The sequence below is a fragment of the Chaetura pelagica genome, unplaced genomic scaffold (genome assembly GCF_000747805.2).
Source record: "Chaetura pelagica isolate M959 unplaced genomic scaffold, ChaPel_1.0 scaffold531, whole genome shotgun sequence".
Classification (NCBI taxonomy): Eukaryota; Metazoa; Chordata; class Aves; order Apodiformes; family Apodidae; genus Chaetura; species Chaetura pelagica.
Window position 1 is genome coordinate 2,292,541 of NW_009952362.1, and position 18,607 is coordinate 2,311,147.

Sequence of the window (18,607 nt, forward strand, 5' to 3'; positions counted from 1 at the left end):
AACTCCCCTTTCCCTGTTCTTAGCTTCCAGTTTGGAAGGCGAGGATGCTTGACAGCAAATGTGCTTGGGAGCTGCCTAGCTGCTGCTCTCGGTGGGCCTGTTGAAAAGCCTGTAAGGAAACCACCAGTTCTGTATTCAGAGCAGGGCTTGGCTTGAGGCCACGTGTTGAACAATGAGGAGAAAACAAAATACTGAATAGCTGCTTGTTCAGCAAACGTGGTTCCTCTGGGCCATGCAAGGCTCTGTGTGAGGGAGTGTATGAAAGAGGGCAGTTTTTCCCTAGCACTTGGGGCTACCACCAGCCTCTGCACGTAGGGTCTCAGGTTAATTTCTGAAGTGTTGCAAATAAAAATGACAGTTCAGGGAAGCAGGTATCAGACTGCGAGGGGCTGTGTAAATACAGTAGATGGCTTTGAAGACATCTACTTCTTGAAGGGATATGTGCAATGTACCTTTAAAAGTTGTTTTTGACTGAGTGTTGCAGGAGGCTGTGGAGAAAACCTGGGGTAAGTTACTTTCTGCAGTCGTGAAGCACACTGAGGCGCTCTCTTCCGCTCGTTTTGCTGAAAAGAAGTTGTGGGGCCATTTCTCCTTTTCCAAAGATGAACAAATATGAACATATGCCAACATGTCCTTCTCTGTTGGAGATCGAGAATGTGAACTTTTGAAGAGGTCTGGCTTGATCCTGGGAAAACATCTCTGATCAGAGCCGTGAGAGGAATCCGATACCCTGTCCATCTAAGAGTGACAGAAACTCTAGTGAGAGTTTGGAGCCAGGTTAATCTGGTGCATCTCCATTGGCATCCGTGAGAAGGTGAAACAACCTGTTCTCTCTCCTCAGTTCAAACATTTGTGTGGAAGCATTTATCTGCACCTCAAGGCCAGACAGTTTAGGGAAACCATGGGATAGTAATGACTAAGATAACTTTTGTCTTTAGTGTTGATTGAAAGGAAATGTTCCAGTAGATTTGCTGATATGCAAGGCTGAGGTGAGGCTCCTGTTAGACACGAGGCTGGTACTTGCAAAGGGCATAAGGATGGCAGCACCAGGATTTCTGCTCCAGCTATGCTATTTCCTGTTCAGCTGCATTCCACTCTACTGTTGGAGCTCTTGTCAGTGTTGAGTACCATAAGCTGCTGTGTTCCAAGACTTCTGTGCAGCCCTTTGAGAGCCAGGCTCCTGGACCTCCTAGAGGTGAGAGGGGTTCACAGCTCCCTTGGAAACACAGTACTTGAGCATTTGATGCTTGCACAGCTGTCATTTGTCTTAGTATTGGGCTGAAAGGCTCACACACCACTGCTTTTGGAACTTCTCCGTAGACTTCCCAGACTGGCTTGGGCAGTTAGTTTCACAGACTACTTATGGTGTTGATCCACTGGTGCTTGAACTGTGACAGAACACTGGGACTCTTTACTGAATAGGTTTTATTTTGTGGACATCATTGGATTTAAAATGGAAAAAAACCTGTTCATCATCCTTTTAATTTTTGTTTCATCGTTTGGCTCTTTCCAACAGGAGTAGTTTCTGAGGAAGAACTTGTATAAAAGAGAAAGCAATAATGTAGTTCACTGGTTCCAGAGGGGTAGTTACCTTGGCTTGGGGAATGGAAGAAGGCATTTTCTGCAGGGGAATTGGTGGCCAAGTGAGTGGGTGTCAACAGCCAGGAGGTGGGGAAGGTCTGTAAATGAAAAAGAACAAGATAGTATGTGGGGTGATGATGCATAAGCAGCAGAGTGGGGGTAACCCAAGTGAAGAAAGACAGAAAGCAATTGGCCTGGTCTTTGTGTGGATGTTCTTAATGTTTTGCTATATGTGATTGAGGTAACTGTGCCTTAGTTAGCAGGAGCTGATGGAATTTTCCTCTCCTCATTTAATCTCTTGCTAAAGCTGAGTAGGGTGAGTGAATCTGGAGAAGCACTGGCTCTGTGTTGGCATGTATTGGGAGAAGTTATTTTTATTCTTCCCTTTTTGTGGCAGTACGTATGGCCAGTACCATCTCTGGAGCCACCAGTATCTCTTTTGTGGTGGAGATGGAGCTCTTAGAGTCCTAGCCTCCTCTGGAGCCAGGGACTGGTGCCAGATACAGACAAGAGAGTGACCAGGGACAAGGAGATGACAGGGTCATTGGGCCTAAATGCCACCTGTGTATTACACAGAACAATTGCTGTGTTTTCCCAGTAGAAGTTACCTTACTAAGAAGTCTAACCAAAATGCAGATATGCTGCAAATGCATTTGTTGGGCTATTTATCAATATCAAATGTGTAAACCAGAAAGGTCAGCTGTGTTTAATGTCATGTGGCAGCTTTGTGATTTTAATTACAGTAAAAAAATCCAATGATAAATGAATTAATTGCTCTTTAGAGCTTGTTTCTGCCTGACTCAGGTTGTTTTGTTGGCTTACCTGTAGTCGGGGAAAGTTTGGCTGCCTCTATCATAGTAGGAGGAATTTTATTTAAGTAAAGAAAATGGGATAAAGTAATAAATTATTTTCAATGTCTCATTCACCGGGGGAATACAGCATAGCCTGATCTTTCAGCAACACTTTGTTGCAATGCTGGATTGCAAGGTTGCAGGCAGCATCACAAAAAGGTAGTTGCAGTGCCTTAAATTAGAGTGAGTGACGACTGCTGCTTCCCTCTTTGTTCCTGTTTTGTATGCAGTTTCAGGTATCTGGGGTAAAGAGGGATAAACTTCAGTTTCTCCTCTTCCAGCTTTTTGTTGTTTAAATTTGGGATGTGCACTGCTCCACTGTTTTTTTGTTACTGTTTGCTTGGCTCCTTTATGTTAAGCTTCTCAAACTCTTTCTTGATCTTGAGCTGCTTTCAAAATGTAGTCAGCAGGATCCTCCTCCTAATATAGTATTCCTTCTGTTTTTAGGGGTAGTTATCTGTTTGGATGTTTTAAATTTATTGTTAAAGGATTGACTGTTATAGAAACCTGACTTTTAAATGAGAGCCCTGCAGACAGTTTGTGCTTGAGCTAGTTTTAAATCGCAGCTGAGGTTTTGAGCAGCGCCTGTAAGTGTGCTTGGTCTTTTGTTTTCCTCTCTGAACATGTCTGTGCTTGCATGGCTGTGGTTTCAGCTTTGTAGGTGGGGGCAAGGTCCTGCGTGCCCTGTCCACCTGGTAGCATGGATGTGAGCTCCTCTTGTTTGTGGTCCATGCTCAACACAGTGTCCTTATTTCCCTGGGTGATGCAGTCCATGACTGACTCTGGGCAGCAGCAAAGCAGCATCTCAGTGAATGCACCAGTTCCTGGCTGCTGTAAATGTAGAGTGTTCCAGGTAACCCTGAAATGTTCCCTGAGTGCTGCAACAGTTTACAGCTGTGGTGTTCATCCTGTACCTGTCAAAAAGCTGGTGCTGGCTTACAAGGAGGGAGCTTTGATTTCAGTCTGGTGGTACTCTCTAGGTTCTCAGTTGATGATGATGAGACCAGCTCAGTTAAAGAGGACTAGTTACCTTTGTCTCTGTACCTACTTAAAATATTTTTTTTTTCTGAATGTAGTTTCAGTAGAGGTTCCTGGATTTTTTTTTCCACTTCAGTGACAACACTGTCCTTGTTTACTCCAAATAAATCTTAGTAGCATGTGCAGCCCAGAGACGAGGGGAGAAAAGTAATCTCTAGATCAGGAGCTACAGAAAATGAAATTAAATTAATTATGAACAGAAAAAAGAGGTGTTTATTTTTATGTATTCATTTTCAAGCAAAGGGAAACTGGGACAGAAAATAAGAGTTCGGGAGTGGTAGTAGTGGGGTTTTTTTCCTAAATATAAATTATATAAAAAGTTAAAACTTTTCCAAATGTCCCCAAAACACAGACAGGTAAGAGAAGTAACATCCCCATAGGATTCATCCAGCATTGCTGAGGTTCTTTCCTTTGCATTCAGCTTCAGTGGGAAGGTGTGTGGGGGGGGTTGGGGTTCGGTTTTTCCCTTGCCACTGGTATGCTTAAAAGTCACAGCATATATTTCCTGACTTGGTGAAAAGCCTGTGACCCCTCTCAGTTGTCTTGTTCGTCAGAAGGCAGATAGGTAATAAAGAGTCTCCTGTGAGAGGAGTAAGGAGAACCTGCTGGTTTAATTTTGTTCACAGCAGTGGGCCAAACTTTGTTCTTTCAGTGCTGGCCTTGATAATTGGCTCAATATAACACAGGAATTCAAGCCATTGCATATCTCTGGCTTTATAACTGCTAATGTCATAACCAAGAAGAGTGCAAAATCTCCTGCAGGAACACACGGTAAATAAGAATAATAAGCATGTTCCAAATAACATATAGGCAGTGGTTTTAAAAGGGCCCCAGCTCAGCTCTGGTGGGTTAAATTTGCATCCAAGTTGCCTGGACAAAGCGATTTTGCTGGTTTAGACTCTGGAGATTGTGGGTTTGTTTTGGGAGACTTTCTGGACTAAATGTTATGTTCATGTCTCTGATTTCTGGGAACCAGACTTAAGAGATCCTCTTATTTTGGGAGTTTCCTCCATTTCAGGGGTTTGGCTGAAGTGTGCCTTGCCTTTAGGGTATCCCATATTCTGTTAAAACTTTTCCAAATGTCCCCAAAACACAGACAGGTAAGAGAAGTAACATCCCCATAGGATTCATCCAGCATTGCTGAGGTTCTTTCCTTTGCATTCAGCTTCAGTGGGAAGGTGTGTGGGGGGGGTTGGGGTTCGGTTTTTCCCTTGCCACTGGTATGCTTAAAAGTCACAGCATATATTTCCTGACTTGGTGAAAAGCCTGTGACCCCTCTCAGTTGTCTTGTTCGTCAGAAGGCAGATAGGTAATAAAGAGTCTCCTGTGAGAGGAGTAAGGAGAACCTGCTGGTTTAATTTTGTTCACAGCAGTGGGCCAAACTTTGTTCTTTCAGTGCTGGCCTTGATAATTGGCTCAATATAACACAGGAATTCAAGCCATTGCATATCTCTGGCTTTATAACTGCTAATGTCATAACCAAGAAGAGTGCAAAATCTCCTGCAGGAACACACGGTAAATAAGAATAATAAGCATGTTCCAAATAACATATAGGCAGTGGTTTTAAAAGGGCCCCAGCTCAGCTCTGGTGGTTTTGCTGGTTTAGACTCTGGAGATTGTGGGTTTGTTTTGGGAGACTTTCTGGACTAAATGTTATGTTCATGTCTCTGATTTCTGGGAACCAGACTTAAGAGATCCTCTTATTTTGGGAGTTTCCTCCATTTCAGGGGTTTGGCTGAAGTGTGCCTTGCCTTTAGGGTATCCCATATTCTGCAGCACAGGGTACCTTGCACAGAGACATGGTAAAGTTTTGTTTTCCCTCTGGCCACCTGCAGCTCTCAGCCATGGCTAGCGAAGATTCATTCACCTTGTTTTTAACAGACGTCTGTGGTTTATTCGTTGTCTTCAATGAAGCTCTAACACCTGTTCAGCAGTGCTCCTCCTCCCTTCATTTTTTTTTTTTTTTGGAGAAGCATTTAATTATGTCAGGGTTTCCCTTGGAGCACATCCTCCATTCAGTTCCCTAATTGTAGAATTCTCTGTGGGATTCTCCAGATGGGGGATAGAGGATAATCTTCTCAGAGCTCCGGAAGAAATGTGATGCCAAATTACAGAAAATAGATCCTTTTTATTAAGCTCTCAGTCTCCTTTTACTCTTATTTTAAGGTGACCTTCTGTTAAAGAGAAGTGTGGGATAAATGGCTATCCTTCTTAAATAATCCTCAGCACTCTTACCTGGGTTACTAATAACATCGTTAGATTAGAAATCGTGAAAGGCTCTAAGCTTTTTTTGACACTCTTGCTTTCATCACAGAGACAAGGAGAACGAGCTTGCCTGTTTCCCTTTGTTTCTACTTGGTCTCATTTTCAAGCTGCGAGCGCTAAATTCGGAGTTCTGGCAGTGTGCTCTGAGTGGTGGGCAGGTATAAAGACAGAGCCCTCTCCTTTGTCAAGTGGTCACAGTGCCACTTTATGGGTCACTTGCTTCCCTGCAAGCTACTGCTGTAGCAGTGCTGCTTCAATCCCTGAGGGGCTTCCAGGCATCCTTAAAGTGCTGCTCAGTGCTGCTGATGTTTGCAAACATGGCAGTGCTGGTCATCCGCTTTCGTGCCCAAGTGCTGGCTGTATCTGGAGTTCTACTAAGTTTGCTAAATCTAGCATGTGACTGCTGGAGGGCTCCAGGGCTTGTCCTTACAGACCCAATTCTGCTGGAAGGTTCCCCTGTGTTTGATGTGCATAAATGAGTATTCCATGAGCTCTTTTGTTTGCAGATGATACCAATATTTTTATAGGAAAAACTAAACCACAAAGAAATGTAACTGCAGTCCTGTAGTGAGTTGGTGGCAGAGCCAGAAGTAGTCTGGAAATGGCTGACTCTGCACCCCTCTTCTAATATTTGCTTCTCTTTGGGATTTTGTGTGCATTTAAGTCTCTGGAGAACATTTTTTGTAGCACCAGTAAGAGTGCCAACTTTGCATGTAGCAGGTAAATACCGGAGGGGAGGAATCTCTTTTCAGCAGGGAGACTGAGGTTATAGCTATAGATTTTAATGTATGTAGTTGGTCGGCTTTATGCTGTGATGTACTGTGGGGATGTGCACATCTTGCAGTGACTGAACTTTGGTGCTGAGAGGTCAAAGGTGGCTAATCCAAATTTTTGTTTCTCTTCCAGGTCTACGCACAACGAACTAGAGAAGAACCGGTAAGTAGCTAATGAGCTGAATTCTAAGAAATGCAAGCCTAGTGAGTGTAATGTGCTTTAACCTTACACATGCAAGGTGCTGTTTGATCAGCTTAGACAGCTGTGAATGGCCACACTGGATCATGTCGTTTTAAAAGTCAGGGAGGGAAGACACAAAAAGATCTGAAAAAGAAGCTTTGTTTTTCGTTGTTCTTTTTTTTTCTTTCTCTCTCTTTCTCTGAAAAGGCAAGAAGTGACCCAGTTTTGTGACTAATCTGTATGCAGAGTAAATACTGTTCTTCTCCTGACACAGTGAAATCTGATTGGGGCACTTTCCATACATGAGGTTGCTACGGGATCAGGTTTCTTGGGCCCTGGGTAATACATGTTAGCATGAACCGAAGGGCAGAGCCCTGTGCTCTGCACCCTCTCACTCCCATCCCTGGGATAATCTCTGCAGTGCAGTAGAAAATACCCGTGTCCAGAGGCTCAGAGGTCTGGCTACCAGTGCTCCTGTGCAGACTCTCTCTTCTAACCTGCTTTAGGATTATGCCTGTTTATCCTTGAATCTGGAGTTTTAGCAAGCCTTGCAGGTTTGTTACTTGGCTGGATCTGCTATGTGACTCAAGCCTTTTGTAACAGAAGTTAAAGCAAGATAAATACCATTGAGACATGGGGAGCTAGTTCACACACAGATCAGATTATCGCCTTCCATTCAGGATGCTATAGTTAAGGTTTTGTCAGGGTTTCCATTAGAAACTTATCTTGGTCCTTCTGTGGGATTTTAAGGGGGGTGGTGGGGGGTGTCTGTGGTTTTTTGTGGCTGCTGGAACAAAGGCAATGCTCTGGCCAGCTGCTTCGTGAGGAAAGCCCCAGGCTGGAAAGCTGAGTCTTAATAATTTCATTGCCTCCTCTTCCTTCTTAGCAGCCATTATTTAACAAGAGTTGGGAGGACTATAAGTTTGGCCAAAGATGCACAGAGGCTTCAAGCCAAGTGCGTATTTTCATTCAGACAAGGTCTTTCCATGTAACTTGAAGGGAATTGGAGCTGAGTATCTCATGCATCATGTTGCCCTTGGTTTCCCCCACGTCTGCCTCCCCCTGGCTGCAGCAGTGCTCCGGAGCAGCTTGGCCTTTGCATGGTGTGGATGTTTTCTTCCAGGCTGTGCTTGTTCCTCCTGGTAGCTTTGATGAGCTACAGAGTTATCATTGTCCTGTTTTTCTGGGGTGATTTGGAGAGGTTTTTCCTTTGGATTATGTTCTTCCCCAGGACTCAATCTTTCCAGTCTCAGGTTGAGCTGTGTTGGATCCTGGGTTTTCCGCTGCTCTCTACGGTTTTGTTTGCCAATGAGGGAAAGAAAATGCAATGCTTGGGTCTGACCCAGAATAGAGGGGACTTTTTTCTCCATGACAACAGTAAACCGTCACTAATTTTCAATGTGCTTATTTGCATATCTAATTGTTACTGCAAACACTGCTTACCCTCAGTACAGCTGTATAGCAGAGTAGTCTCCATCTTTGCCTGTACCAACCTGGTCCTCTCACATAGGCCAAGTCTACATGGATATGTGACCATCTTTTTCTCAGGCTTGTGAGACAGGCAGTGAGGCTTAGGACTCTCTGTGGGTGAGATCTCAGCAGCTGGCATTACATACTTAGTGTCCAGCTAAGGACTGGCAGGTATTGCTAGGTTTAGGATATGCCCAGTACCAGCTCTGAGCTGAGGAAGCTCCTGCTTTGATTCTCTGTCTTACTGAGGACAGTAATACTAACCTGGGGTGGAAATATCACGAGGATTGGCTCTTCCATCTCAGTTATGCTCCCTAGTCCCTACCTATTCTAGATTAAAGGCTCCAAACCATCAGACTTCTCAGTAAGGTCTCCCCTCCAGGACTTCCCATTCTGAGGCACTGTATTCCAGGACTGTGTCTCAGACCTGGTTTTACAAGCCCTTGATTTTCAGCTGTCTGGGAAGGGCACCCATTTGATCACATTGGGTGGTCTGTTCAGGCAAACTGCTACAACTGGGATCGTCTGTCAGAAGCCCACTGCTTCTGGTTTGGGATTGTCTGTCCCTTAATGCACGTGCCATGGCCTGGTCCCCTGCACACATCTGCAAACCCAGCTAGGCCTGTGCTGGGTTTGCAGTGCTTATTGCCAGCAATTTGGACAGTGAGTTTCATACTGGAAGCATTTATTTTCAAACTCCGCAGCAGTGTTTTCTGAGTGGAGGGGATTGCTTCCCAGTTAGATTTTCACCATGTTTTATTTGCTGTATCGTTAAGTTTGTCAGTGTCTCCAGACTTAACTGTTGTAAAGATAAAAGCCCTGATACTAATGGCTTTGTGGCTGGCAGGTGCTCATTTTCCCTATTATTTGAGATTATTCCTTTTGAATCTCACTGTTATCTCTGTTATTGACACACACTATAATTTTCAAAATTGTCCACTATTAGATCTCTGACTCTGGTTTTTCCCTCCTTGTCTGTGAACAGCAGCCTTCTTATGTTCAGTTACATTTTGTTTTAACCCATTCTACAATTATGCAGTTTCTTTCAAGCAGTAGCAAGAGAACAGTAGAAAAACAAAATGCTCTCCTTCTCCTCTTTGAATATGTGATTTAACCTGGAATCAATATTGCAGAGCTGTTGATGTTCCACTGTATGAGGATTAAGAATCTTTTACCCCTTTGATATTGAAAAGTAATTAATAATATATATATATATAAAGTGATTATTCAGCCTTCACTCCTTTTCTTAGTCTTGAAATATTTCATAAACACTCCAGTGGTTCTGTTAAGGAGCTGTTTGATTTGGTACCAAATATTAGCTGTAATATTTAAGTGACTTCTGTTTCTATTTTGATTTGGGTTTTTTTATCTGAAAAGATTGTAGCGACGTTTATATAAGGGGCTTTGTTTGATTTATAAAAGATTAAAGTTAATTTATAGTTATTATCTGTCATTAATCCTCCTGTTGGAAAATTGTGTTTCTTATTTAATGGGTATGTGTTTCAGTTTATCTCTGCCCAGGATGAATCATAGCTTGCATTTAAACAAGAAACCAGTATTCTGCTTCTCATCTGCTGCAAGGCATAACTAAAATAATACCTTTTAGTCCTTAAACACACCTACCAAAAAAATCTCATTTGTAAGCAACATCCCATAATTTTCTAATAGAAAACATGGTAAAACAAGTGATTGAAAGAGGAATTTTTATGTGTAATGTTTTCTCAAAAAAGGATAATAAATACAGTTCAGGCTCAAGTTAAATGGTGTGTGTTACACCGATAGCAGAATTAACTGCTGGCTGTGAACATTTCAGAGAGACACCAGTTTTGGAAGGATGTGGTCAGTGTGGTATTACAGGAAGCTACACAGCACTGAGATGGCTTTCCTGTTGCTCTGTGAAGTGGCAGATCTGGTTGACCAACACGGTGGTGGTGTCTGTCAGAAATATTGCCTCTCTTCATAGAAAAATATGTTTGTAAAGTTATTGATCAAATTAAAAAAAACCAATATAATAAACCAAAAGTTTTCCTGTACAGCTTAGATTGGTCTGTTTGGTTTTGGTAATGATTGCACTGTAGTACAGTAGAAAGGAGGAAAATAAAACTTCAGTATATAATTATTAGGGCAGATTTTTCTTACAGTAATGATAATTTAGTTCAAACAAAAGATAGATCTGAGGAGGAGAGAGACCTTGGGAGAATCACTGAAATTAGAATTTTCTGAAGATCTCACAGAATTTGTGGCTCTGCAAAAATACCTGAGTTAAAATGAAAAAGGACAAAGTCTGAAGAAGACAAAACTCCTTCTAAACTAAGTTGCTAAAGAGTTTTTTTTTAGTGTAAAAGCAGAGAACAAAGTGGTGCAAGATCCTTTCTCTCTGATATCTTTTTGAGATGACCAGAAACAAAGTGAAGACAAACACATAGCAATGAGCAAGTACTGTGTTCTTTAGCTTGACTCTTACCAACATCCCCCTTCTATCTCCTGTGATTCCCCACCCGTGCTCTTTTTAACATGAGAGACTGCTTATTGCGGAGTGTTTCTCTGGAATGGTTTCTCATGCAGAGCTGACTGTAATGCTAGGTTGCATATGTGAAGTAGTTGATGAAACAAAGGAAAAACCCTACTGAACGCTTAGGAGAAAACCATGACCTAGGTCAGCTTGTGTGGGAAACTGTTCTTTTCTTCCCCACATAAGCCCCCCGATTCTGGCTTGCGACATCTTGCACTGAAACATGGGGGCTTCTGAAACTCCACAGCAGTGGCACAGTTTGGTTTTGTTTCTTTAGAACAGGAGCTTGACTGCATCTGTTAGCAAAATGTGAAAGGAGGGGCAGGCATTTAACATAGGGCAGACATGCTGTCTAGGCTGGGAAAGATAGAGGGAAGGGAAATGAAAGTATAGTGAATCCTTGCTACTCTGAATAGAGATGGATGATTGTGCTTTTGTAGTGCTATATATGCTTGCCAAGGCAATCTGATCAGTGTTTGTCTTGAACCAACTAATCAATGTGGTGTTGAGTTCAGTGCTATTCATCAGGAGAGCTGGAACAAGAAACTAATCCAGTAAATTTCATTTGTTCTCTGTAGTGGGCTTTGTTTTCATCTTAACTTTGTGTAGCAAATGTTGACAGTACATATTGTTTTCCTCATTAATAAAACTTGGAACCTATGATGTTCCCTGCCGCAGTCAAGCCATGTCCAACACAGCTGAGCGTGCTTCTTTCTTTGACAAATCCAAAGGTCCAAACATGCTAAACTCTCCTGTCTCTGTGGCCAGTTTAGAACAAGAGATGGAGGTAGCTAGCTGTCTTCGACTCTGTTGCTGGGATGACAAGTACCTGTGCTTTCAGCTGGGCCTAACAATTGTAAGCTAAGCTCAAACATGTTCTTTTAGTTTAGGAGATCTGGGTAACTTCTGACACTGCTGTGCCTGGTTTTACTTTACCTGGAGAGAGTGAAGTCTGTGGCATTTGAAGAAAGGCTAGTGCAGAGATGTTTTTTCTGGGTACTTTTAGGCTCAGTCATCCTTGTTCAGTGTCAGGTTGCCCTTTGCAGTATGGTGGTGGTTTTGTTGCATTGCTCCACAAACTCGCCAGTCAGGTGCTGTAAAGCTGGGATTGGTCTCTTTGGCTGACACCACGTTTGCTCAAGGGATGTGCCTTCTTGAGCAGAAGCAGTGTTTTGATTCACTTACAACTGAGTCTGCAAAGGCTTTGTTTCATATTGCCTTTGCAGTGGGACATTTTGAACTCTGAATAAAACTGCTGAAAAGGGACAGTTAAGTCTCCCAGCCAAAAAATTCAAATGAAACAAAATAATCCTCATTTTGTTGGAAGTCCTTTAGTGCTGCTCATTTTGGAATTTCTAGTTTCAATATGATTTTATTTTTTAATTCCAAGTGATGTAATGAAGAATGAATGCATGCCTGTCTTTCTTTCTGCTCCCATATTTCTGCACCTCTCTTATGAATCCAATAGCAGCTGGAGAAAGATGAGGAAAAAGAACAATTCTGCTATTTAGGATAAACTATCGCAAAGCAAAACATTTTTGTTTCAACAACACTGCACAATAAAACCACTGCTATAGGCCACTTTTGGGAAACATATTTATCACTAAGCCCTTTTCAGCTGTGTTTTAGGGACACTTTCTGATGTGTTTTCTTCCCATGATGTTGAAAGAGCTCTCAGCACAGTCTGCTTGGCCTTGCTGTAATGGTCTGATGCTGAGAATCCTCTCATTGTCTTGCCTTCCAGAAGGGAGATTTTACAGGAAGCCCCCACCTTAGAAAGAAACACGCTCTGCAATCAGGTCTTAACCACTTACTGGCTGTGATCTTGCATTCAGTGTCCTATACTGAAGATTTCCAGAGTAGTGAATAGGAGAGGTATCAAATGGTGTGTTACTGGTTGCTTACTGTTTTCAGGGAGCCAAGAGGGGGTTTAGTAGCTGCTGGGGATGTGTAATGAAAGCAGTCCAATGTACTTAGATGGTATCTAATTTGGAGTGCATCATTGCCAGCTTTGGTTCTTCAATCTCTTTCCAAACTTGTGTTCTCAAATTTCTACTTGTGTGTATTGCCACAGGTTTTTTTTTTCAGGCTGATCCCTCTCCAGTTAGGTATTTTTATGGCTGGCCTGAAAAAAATCAAAGAGTGGACAAATTCCCTCTGTAATCAGTGAGATTGGATCAGGGAATAATCTGGCCCTAGGTAAGAGCTCAGGCATTCAACTTCCCTGGCTCAGTTTTCAGCCGTGTCAGGGCTCTCTACTTGTCGTATCTCTCTCAAATGTATCTGGAGACTTTGCAGGCTTGTTTTTTGTTTTGTTATATTTTGGGGTTTTTTTTTGCATTTCCTGGGGTGCTGTTGGTTGAAATGCTGAGAGGCAGATATTCTGCTGCAACAGCTTTTCTTGTTCAAGTGACTAACATTGCTCATGGGCCTGAAAGCACTGCTACCTAAAAGCCACTTCGGGAGTTGCTGCCTTAGAGAAGATGAGGTAACAGGAATATAATTTTTGAGACAGATTACCTGTTAACTGCAAGTTTCAGGACTTTGTACTCTTAGAGTAGAAACTGGAGTTGCATGTGCTGATCTGAATATCTGATATATATGTTATATATGTTGAGGGTGTTATAGCAACACAGCCCACGCAGACTTGTGATAACCAAAGGGAATACATCATGGGATAGGACATGTAAGCAAGAAACTTTCTTATTCATCTGTCTGTATGTGGCCCATTTCTACCAAAGTATCACAACTTTTAAGAACCTATAACCTTATATGCTAAGGTAGACTGGGAAGAGTTAGACACCCCAATTTAACGGGCCAGGAGTTGCATGCATACAGTGCCTGGAGCAATGGGCCTTATGGGAACAAGTTTGCATTGACCCACTCTTTTGCTTTGTTGATCCATGTCCCCAGATAGTTGCTTGCTTTTTTCCCCCTTCACAAGTTTCCGTTGTCCCATCTCTGCCTCCTTCAAAACTTAATCCTCACTCCTAGTGTCTCCCTCAGTGTCCTCCCTGTCAGTGTTGCCTAAGTCCAAGAGGTGCTGCATGGTGCTGTCTTGCGGCCCTCGTTCCTCTCATATGAAAAAAGAAAAGGGGCACAAAGGGGCCTTTGCTGCTGTGGTTGGTTGGAAGGGGCCGGTGCAGTACAGTTTAGCCCCTTGTTTTGGGTGCTGTGGTGGATATTGCAAGTGTGTAGCATTCACAGCCTTGTCTGGGAAATGAAAGCAGGGGGCTACATCTTGCAGTTGCTGTGGTTGTTGCCTGGCTGGAAATAGTGCTGGCCACCCGGAACAGTTTGCATAGCTGTGTGCAAACAGAGCAGGCAGGTTTCCTCTCCGTGCTTGTGACAACCATAAAACAATTACATGGGCAATGTGCAACCAAGGATCAGGAGTTCTTCCATGAAACCCAACGTGCAACGTGGACAGGGCTAAGTCAGGGCCATGGCAGAACAGAGCAGTAGATGGTGTCATCTACCTGCCTCCCTTTCTCTGTGCCTTGGGAGTCTGAATTTGTGTAGAAATACAGATCTTCTCTGCTCGGTACTCTTTATTTTTGCTCTTGGTAAATCCTTGCAGTGCCATTGAAGTATCCTCTTTCAGAGGTGGCACTGAAGTCTCTAAGATGCAGGCTGAATTTCATATAAAGGTTTTTCAATATGTCCAAGTCTGGAGGAATGCAGAGGAATCCCTGGATCCCAGAGCAACAGGATGAGTCAGGTCTTCTGCCTGATGTTTCATTAAAAAAATGAAAGGCTGTCTTTTGAAGATATCCTTTATGTGTGTGTTGCTGCCTGAGCATCACTTCCCATTAGCTGTGTAGTAAGATTTTCTGTCCCACTTGCCTGTTAATTATTTACCTTTGCAAGTACAGTCATAATGCAACATGACTTATTTAGAGAAAAATGAAAAGCTTCTGCAAAGGACAGATGCTTTTTGCTCTTACTTTTTTGCCCATGGGTTTAAGTAGAGTACCTTAAGACCCAAGATTGTAGAATGGTTTGTGTTGGAAAGGAAAACGTCTAGTTCAACCACCGATGAAGAAGGCATTGCCATGAATGTGATATTCTGCAACAAGCATGTTCAGCTCATAGAAGGTGAGGCAGAAAGGAGGATATAGCAGTTGCATAGTGATCTTGTAACTGCCTGTACCAGGGTTTCTGCCCAGGAGAAGTTGAGGGAGAAAGGAGGCGACATAACAGAAATAGATTTAAAAAAGGGTTACACACTGAAACCTCCAGTGAAAACAGGGCCTGAGCTTGAAATGCAATGCTACTTCCCTAGACATAGACTCTGTAAATGGTATCAGTGGGTTCACACATGGTCTGGGCTGATAACAGTTTGGATAAGGGTGTGGTTTTTATCATGGTAGGTAATAAACAGCTGCACAAAACTTAGTCATGCTTATGAAGTCAGGCTGCTATCTCTGAGTTGACTGGTTGGTGAACTAGGGTGGAATATCTAAAAGCCTCTGAATCATTTAGGACAGCTCTTAGTGACTCTCAAATGAATACTTGCTCCTTCAGTTGGGGACTTGTTCCTCCCCGTTTGTCTCTGCAGTGTTGTCGTTGTGCATAGTGATTTGGAGAGCAGTGCCAAGGGTTCCTGCACCAAACGACTTGCTGTCTAGGCCAGTGAGCAATGCAACAGTGAAAGGAAGACATTTGATAGATGCAACTCTTCATGTGAATAAGCAGGCATATTTGTTTATAGGGAAAGGGCAAGGACCCTTCTATAAGTGTGCAAGGTGGCAATGCCACATGCCCATCAGAGGAGATACGTGAAAAGGAAGGGGAAGTTGATGCCAGTCTTGATTTTGAGGCTTATTTGTGGGTGGGTAGATCTCCCTGTGGAGCAGCCCAAGTGAGAAAAGGAACAGAACAGGAGGTGAGATCAGCTCTAAGTAGCATACAATGCCTGTCCCCAGCCTTGAAGAAGAGCCTGGTAAAGCCATGAGTGTCTCAGGACCTGAGAACAGGCAGCTGCCAGCATTTCCAACTGCTATTACAGTGCATTCCTCTGCTCTTTCTGCTTGAAGCTTGATTGTGCAGCAAGGTTTGCTCTTGCTATCCTAGACCTTGAGGAAGTTTGGGGTGATAAGTCTTCTACATTTTCCTCTCAGGAGGGACTTTCCAATGCTGCTTAAAGACACAACCTGTTGAACAGCTGGGGTAAATCACTGTGTTTTTACACTGCCAAAGTTCAGCCCTTAAATGGGAAGTGTTCTCCTTCTGGAAACTCAGTGAAATTCTTCAAATAAATTACTCAGAAAGTGGTAGCTGTGTAGCAGGTTTTTTGTGAACATGAGAGGTTAAAAAGAAGTTGCTTTGTATCTTCTATGTCTTTCATTCCCACCTATTTGGCCTTGTTCCACAGGGTGAGTTGAGTTGTGGGTTGCCCAGTCTGATTTTGCCCAGTTGTGTGGGAACCTTCCACACAACTCAGAAAGTACCTTTCATTAGCTACATTTTCGTAATGTCAGGAAGCTGAATGTGGGGTGAGGACTCACATTTACACAGATGCACACAGTTACGTGCAAGCACACACAAAGAGCTTGCAGTTATAATCTACGTGCCCATTTCTTTTTAACTGGAGAAGACGGCCCCAGCTGTGTATACAGCTTCGTGTTTCCCTTTGATCTGTGTTTGTTTCCAGTGTTTCTCATAGGCTGGATCCTGGCACTGTTCAGAGCTGGCTGGTCTTTTCCATGTTTGCAGCTGCATAACTGCATACAGAGAAGCTCGCTGGGGTGACTGGGATATAATTGGATTCAGCAGCTTGGGGTGGGGGCTCCTCTTCCCTGCAACCCCTCCTGGTGTTTGCTTTGCTCCTGCCCTTTCCTTGCCAACCCACACAGCAGGGGATTGGCTCATTCCGCTAGTGAAAACAGTGCCTTGCAAATGCCTCTGGATCCTCCCTTGTGCTTTGCCTACCTTCTCCCACATACATGGCATTACTGCCCTTTTCCAGCTGCACACAGCAGCTACTGTTGCACTCAGGACCAAATCTTTTGCTCTGTCATCAGGGTCATGGCTCAGAGAGGCAGAAGAGTCTCTATGCTTTCGAGACTCGGAATGCTGCCACTGCAGCTGGCTCAGCCCTGTGCCTAAAGGAGGGCAAGAAACTGCACTCTTCAGACGGCTGTGGAGTTTTTTGAAGCTGTGGAAGGCTGAGAGGGGCCTGCAGCACTTGTTTGGTCTGTCCCCTTGCCCCAAGGCAGCATAAGCTCTATCTAAACCTTTCCTGGCAGATGCTGATCTAACGTGGCCTTAAAAGCCTTTGAGGGCAGGATTGCCCAGGGAGGCAGTGCAACCTATTGCCCTGATTAACTGTTGTCGCTGCTAGAAAGTTTTTTCCTGATGTCTAAGAAGACTTCAGTGTTCTAGGAGAGGTAAAAAAGCCATCCAAAGTTGAGTGCCTCTGTATGTGTGAAGGGGAGAATCCCAAATGCTGCATATGGTTGTCAGCTTTCATAGCAGGAATCACTCTGTTAGACCTGAGAAGCATGCTGAACAATTCTGGCTGAGATAAGGAAGAGGAGTGGGAATAAAAAATAATCCTTCCTTTCCCCACTGCATATGTTTGCCACTTCACCTACCCAGAAAAGCAACTTTGATGCCAAAAGAAGTGGGAAACCGGATGGGAACACTTTGTCTCTGGTGGATAGTCTACGTAATATGACCCTCTTAGGAAATGCGCAGAGCCTGTTCTCTGTGGCGTGACCTCCTTTAAACTTTCCTTGGCTTGGAAAAGCAGCTTACAGGCTTGGTGTTCACTGGAAAAAACACATATGGGGATGGGTTTCGGTGAAGGGATTGCAAAGCGGGGAGAAGAAGAGAAATCTTGTATCTGGTGTCATACACTTCAGGAAAACAGGTGAAGGAGTCACTCTGGAGTCATGAGTGTCTCTTGTAGTTTTTTTGAGTCTTGGTGTTTTTTTTCTAGGTGATCTCTGAGAAAAATACATGTGGTGATGAAAGAGCAGAGTGGGAAGGGAATTATACTGTGGCTTGGGCATGTTGTAAATGGTTAGCAGTGGACTTCCATAACCATCCAAGCTGGCTCTCAGATCTGTGCACACAGTCCTGCCTTGCACTTCCCCTCAGACATCCAGGGAAAGCAAATTGCCTTAGTTTCTTAAAGGCTTTTCTTTCCCCTTCTCTTTAAAGGAGCATTTGTTAAAAATGTTATGTTATGTAAAGTGAAAAATATTATTAATCTTGCCAGCTCTTGTAATCTCCTCTGCAATTCTGGTGATATTCTGTGATTCTTGAATCCCAGCACTTGCAGTTAAGTGTTTTCTGTCCCCCACATAAAACCAATGTATGAGCCAGTGTAACCTATTTATTTTAAAAAGAGAAAGAAGAGAAAGCATCCTAATCGTATCTTTATGTTTGCTTTTTTAAATCATGTGAGGTCTGAGCTACTCTGGTATATTTTTCATGGGGTCTACATCATAATCTTATGGATGTATAGGATTAACAGTTGGATATCAAAAACTGAAGGTTTTAAAGAAATAAAAAGTTTTATGACTCTTGATTGCAAAGTCAGCAACACACCCTTCATCTTGTCCTTTTTCTGACTAAACTCCATTGAACTTCACTGAAATTCCATCTTGGGTATTTCTCGGGACAGAGTTAAGAAGAGCTCTCAGACTCTCAGTTTTTGCTGCACATACGGTGGGCAGCAGTGAGGGGTTATTGATGCATTTTGAGAAATGTGGCCATCTTGTACACCGGGTATTATTAACTAGCAGAGAAACCTGAATGGATTAGCTTCCCAAAGTGCCCTACTCTGTTGGCTCCTCATGTACCAGTGTCTTTGCTGAGCTACATGAGCACCTGAAGACTAAGAGTGGATTTAGCTGTGAGGTACTCCATGAAGGAATTAGGATTAACTCCATTTTGTGGATGAGCAGTGAATGCTACAGTTCCT

The 18,607-nt window shown here is 43.2% G+C and overlaps 1 protein-coding gene across 1 annotated transcript in view; it reads left to right on the forward strand.

The window, feature by feature from the left end:
• Positions 1 to 18,607, forward strand: part of MXI1 (MAX interactor 1, dimerization protein) — a 46,959-nt gene that overhangs the window by 10,965 nt on the left and 17,387 nt on the right. The window contains exon 3 of the mRNA XM_010007907.1: positions 6,642 to 6,671. Within this exon, the coding sequence (XP_010006209.1) occupies positions 6,642 to 6,671 (30 nt within the window). The remainder of the gene's footprint in view (positions 1 to 6,641; positions 6,672 to 18,607) is intronic.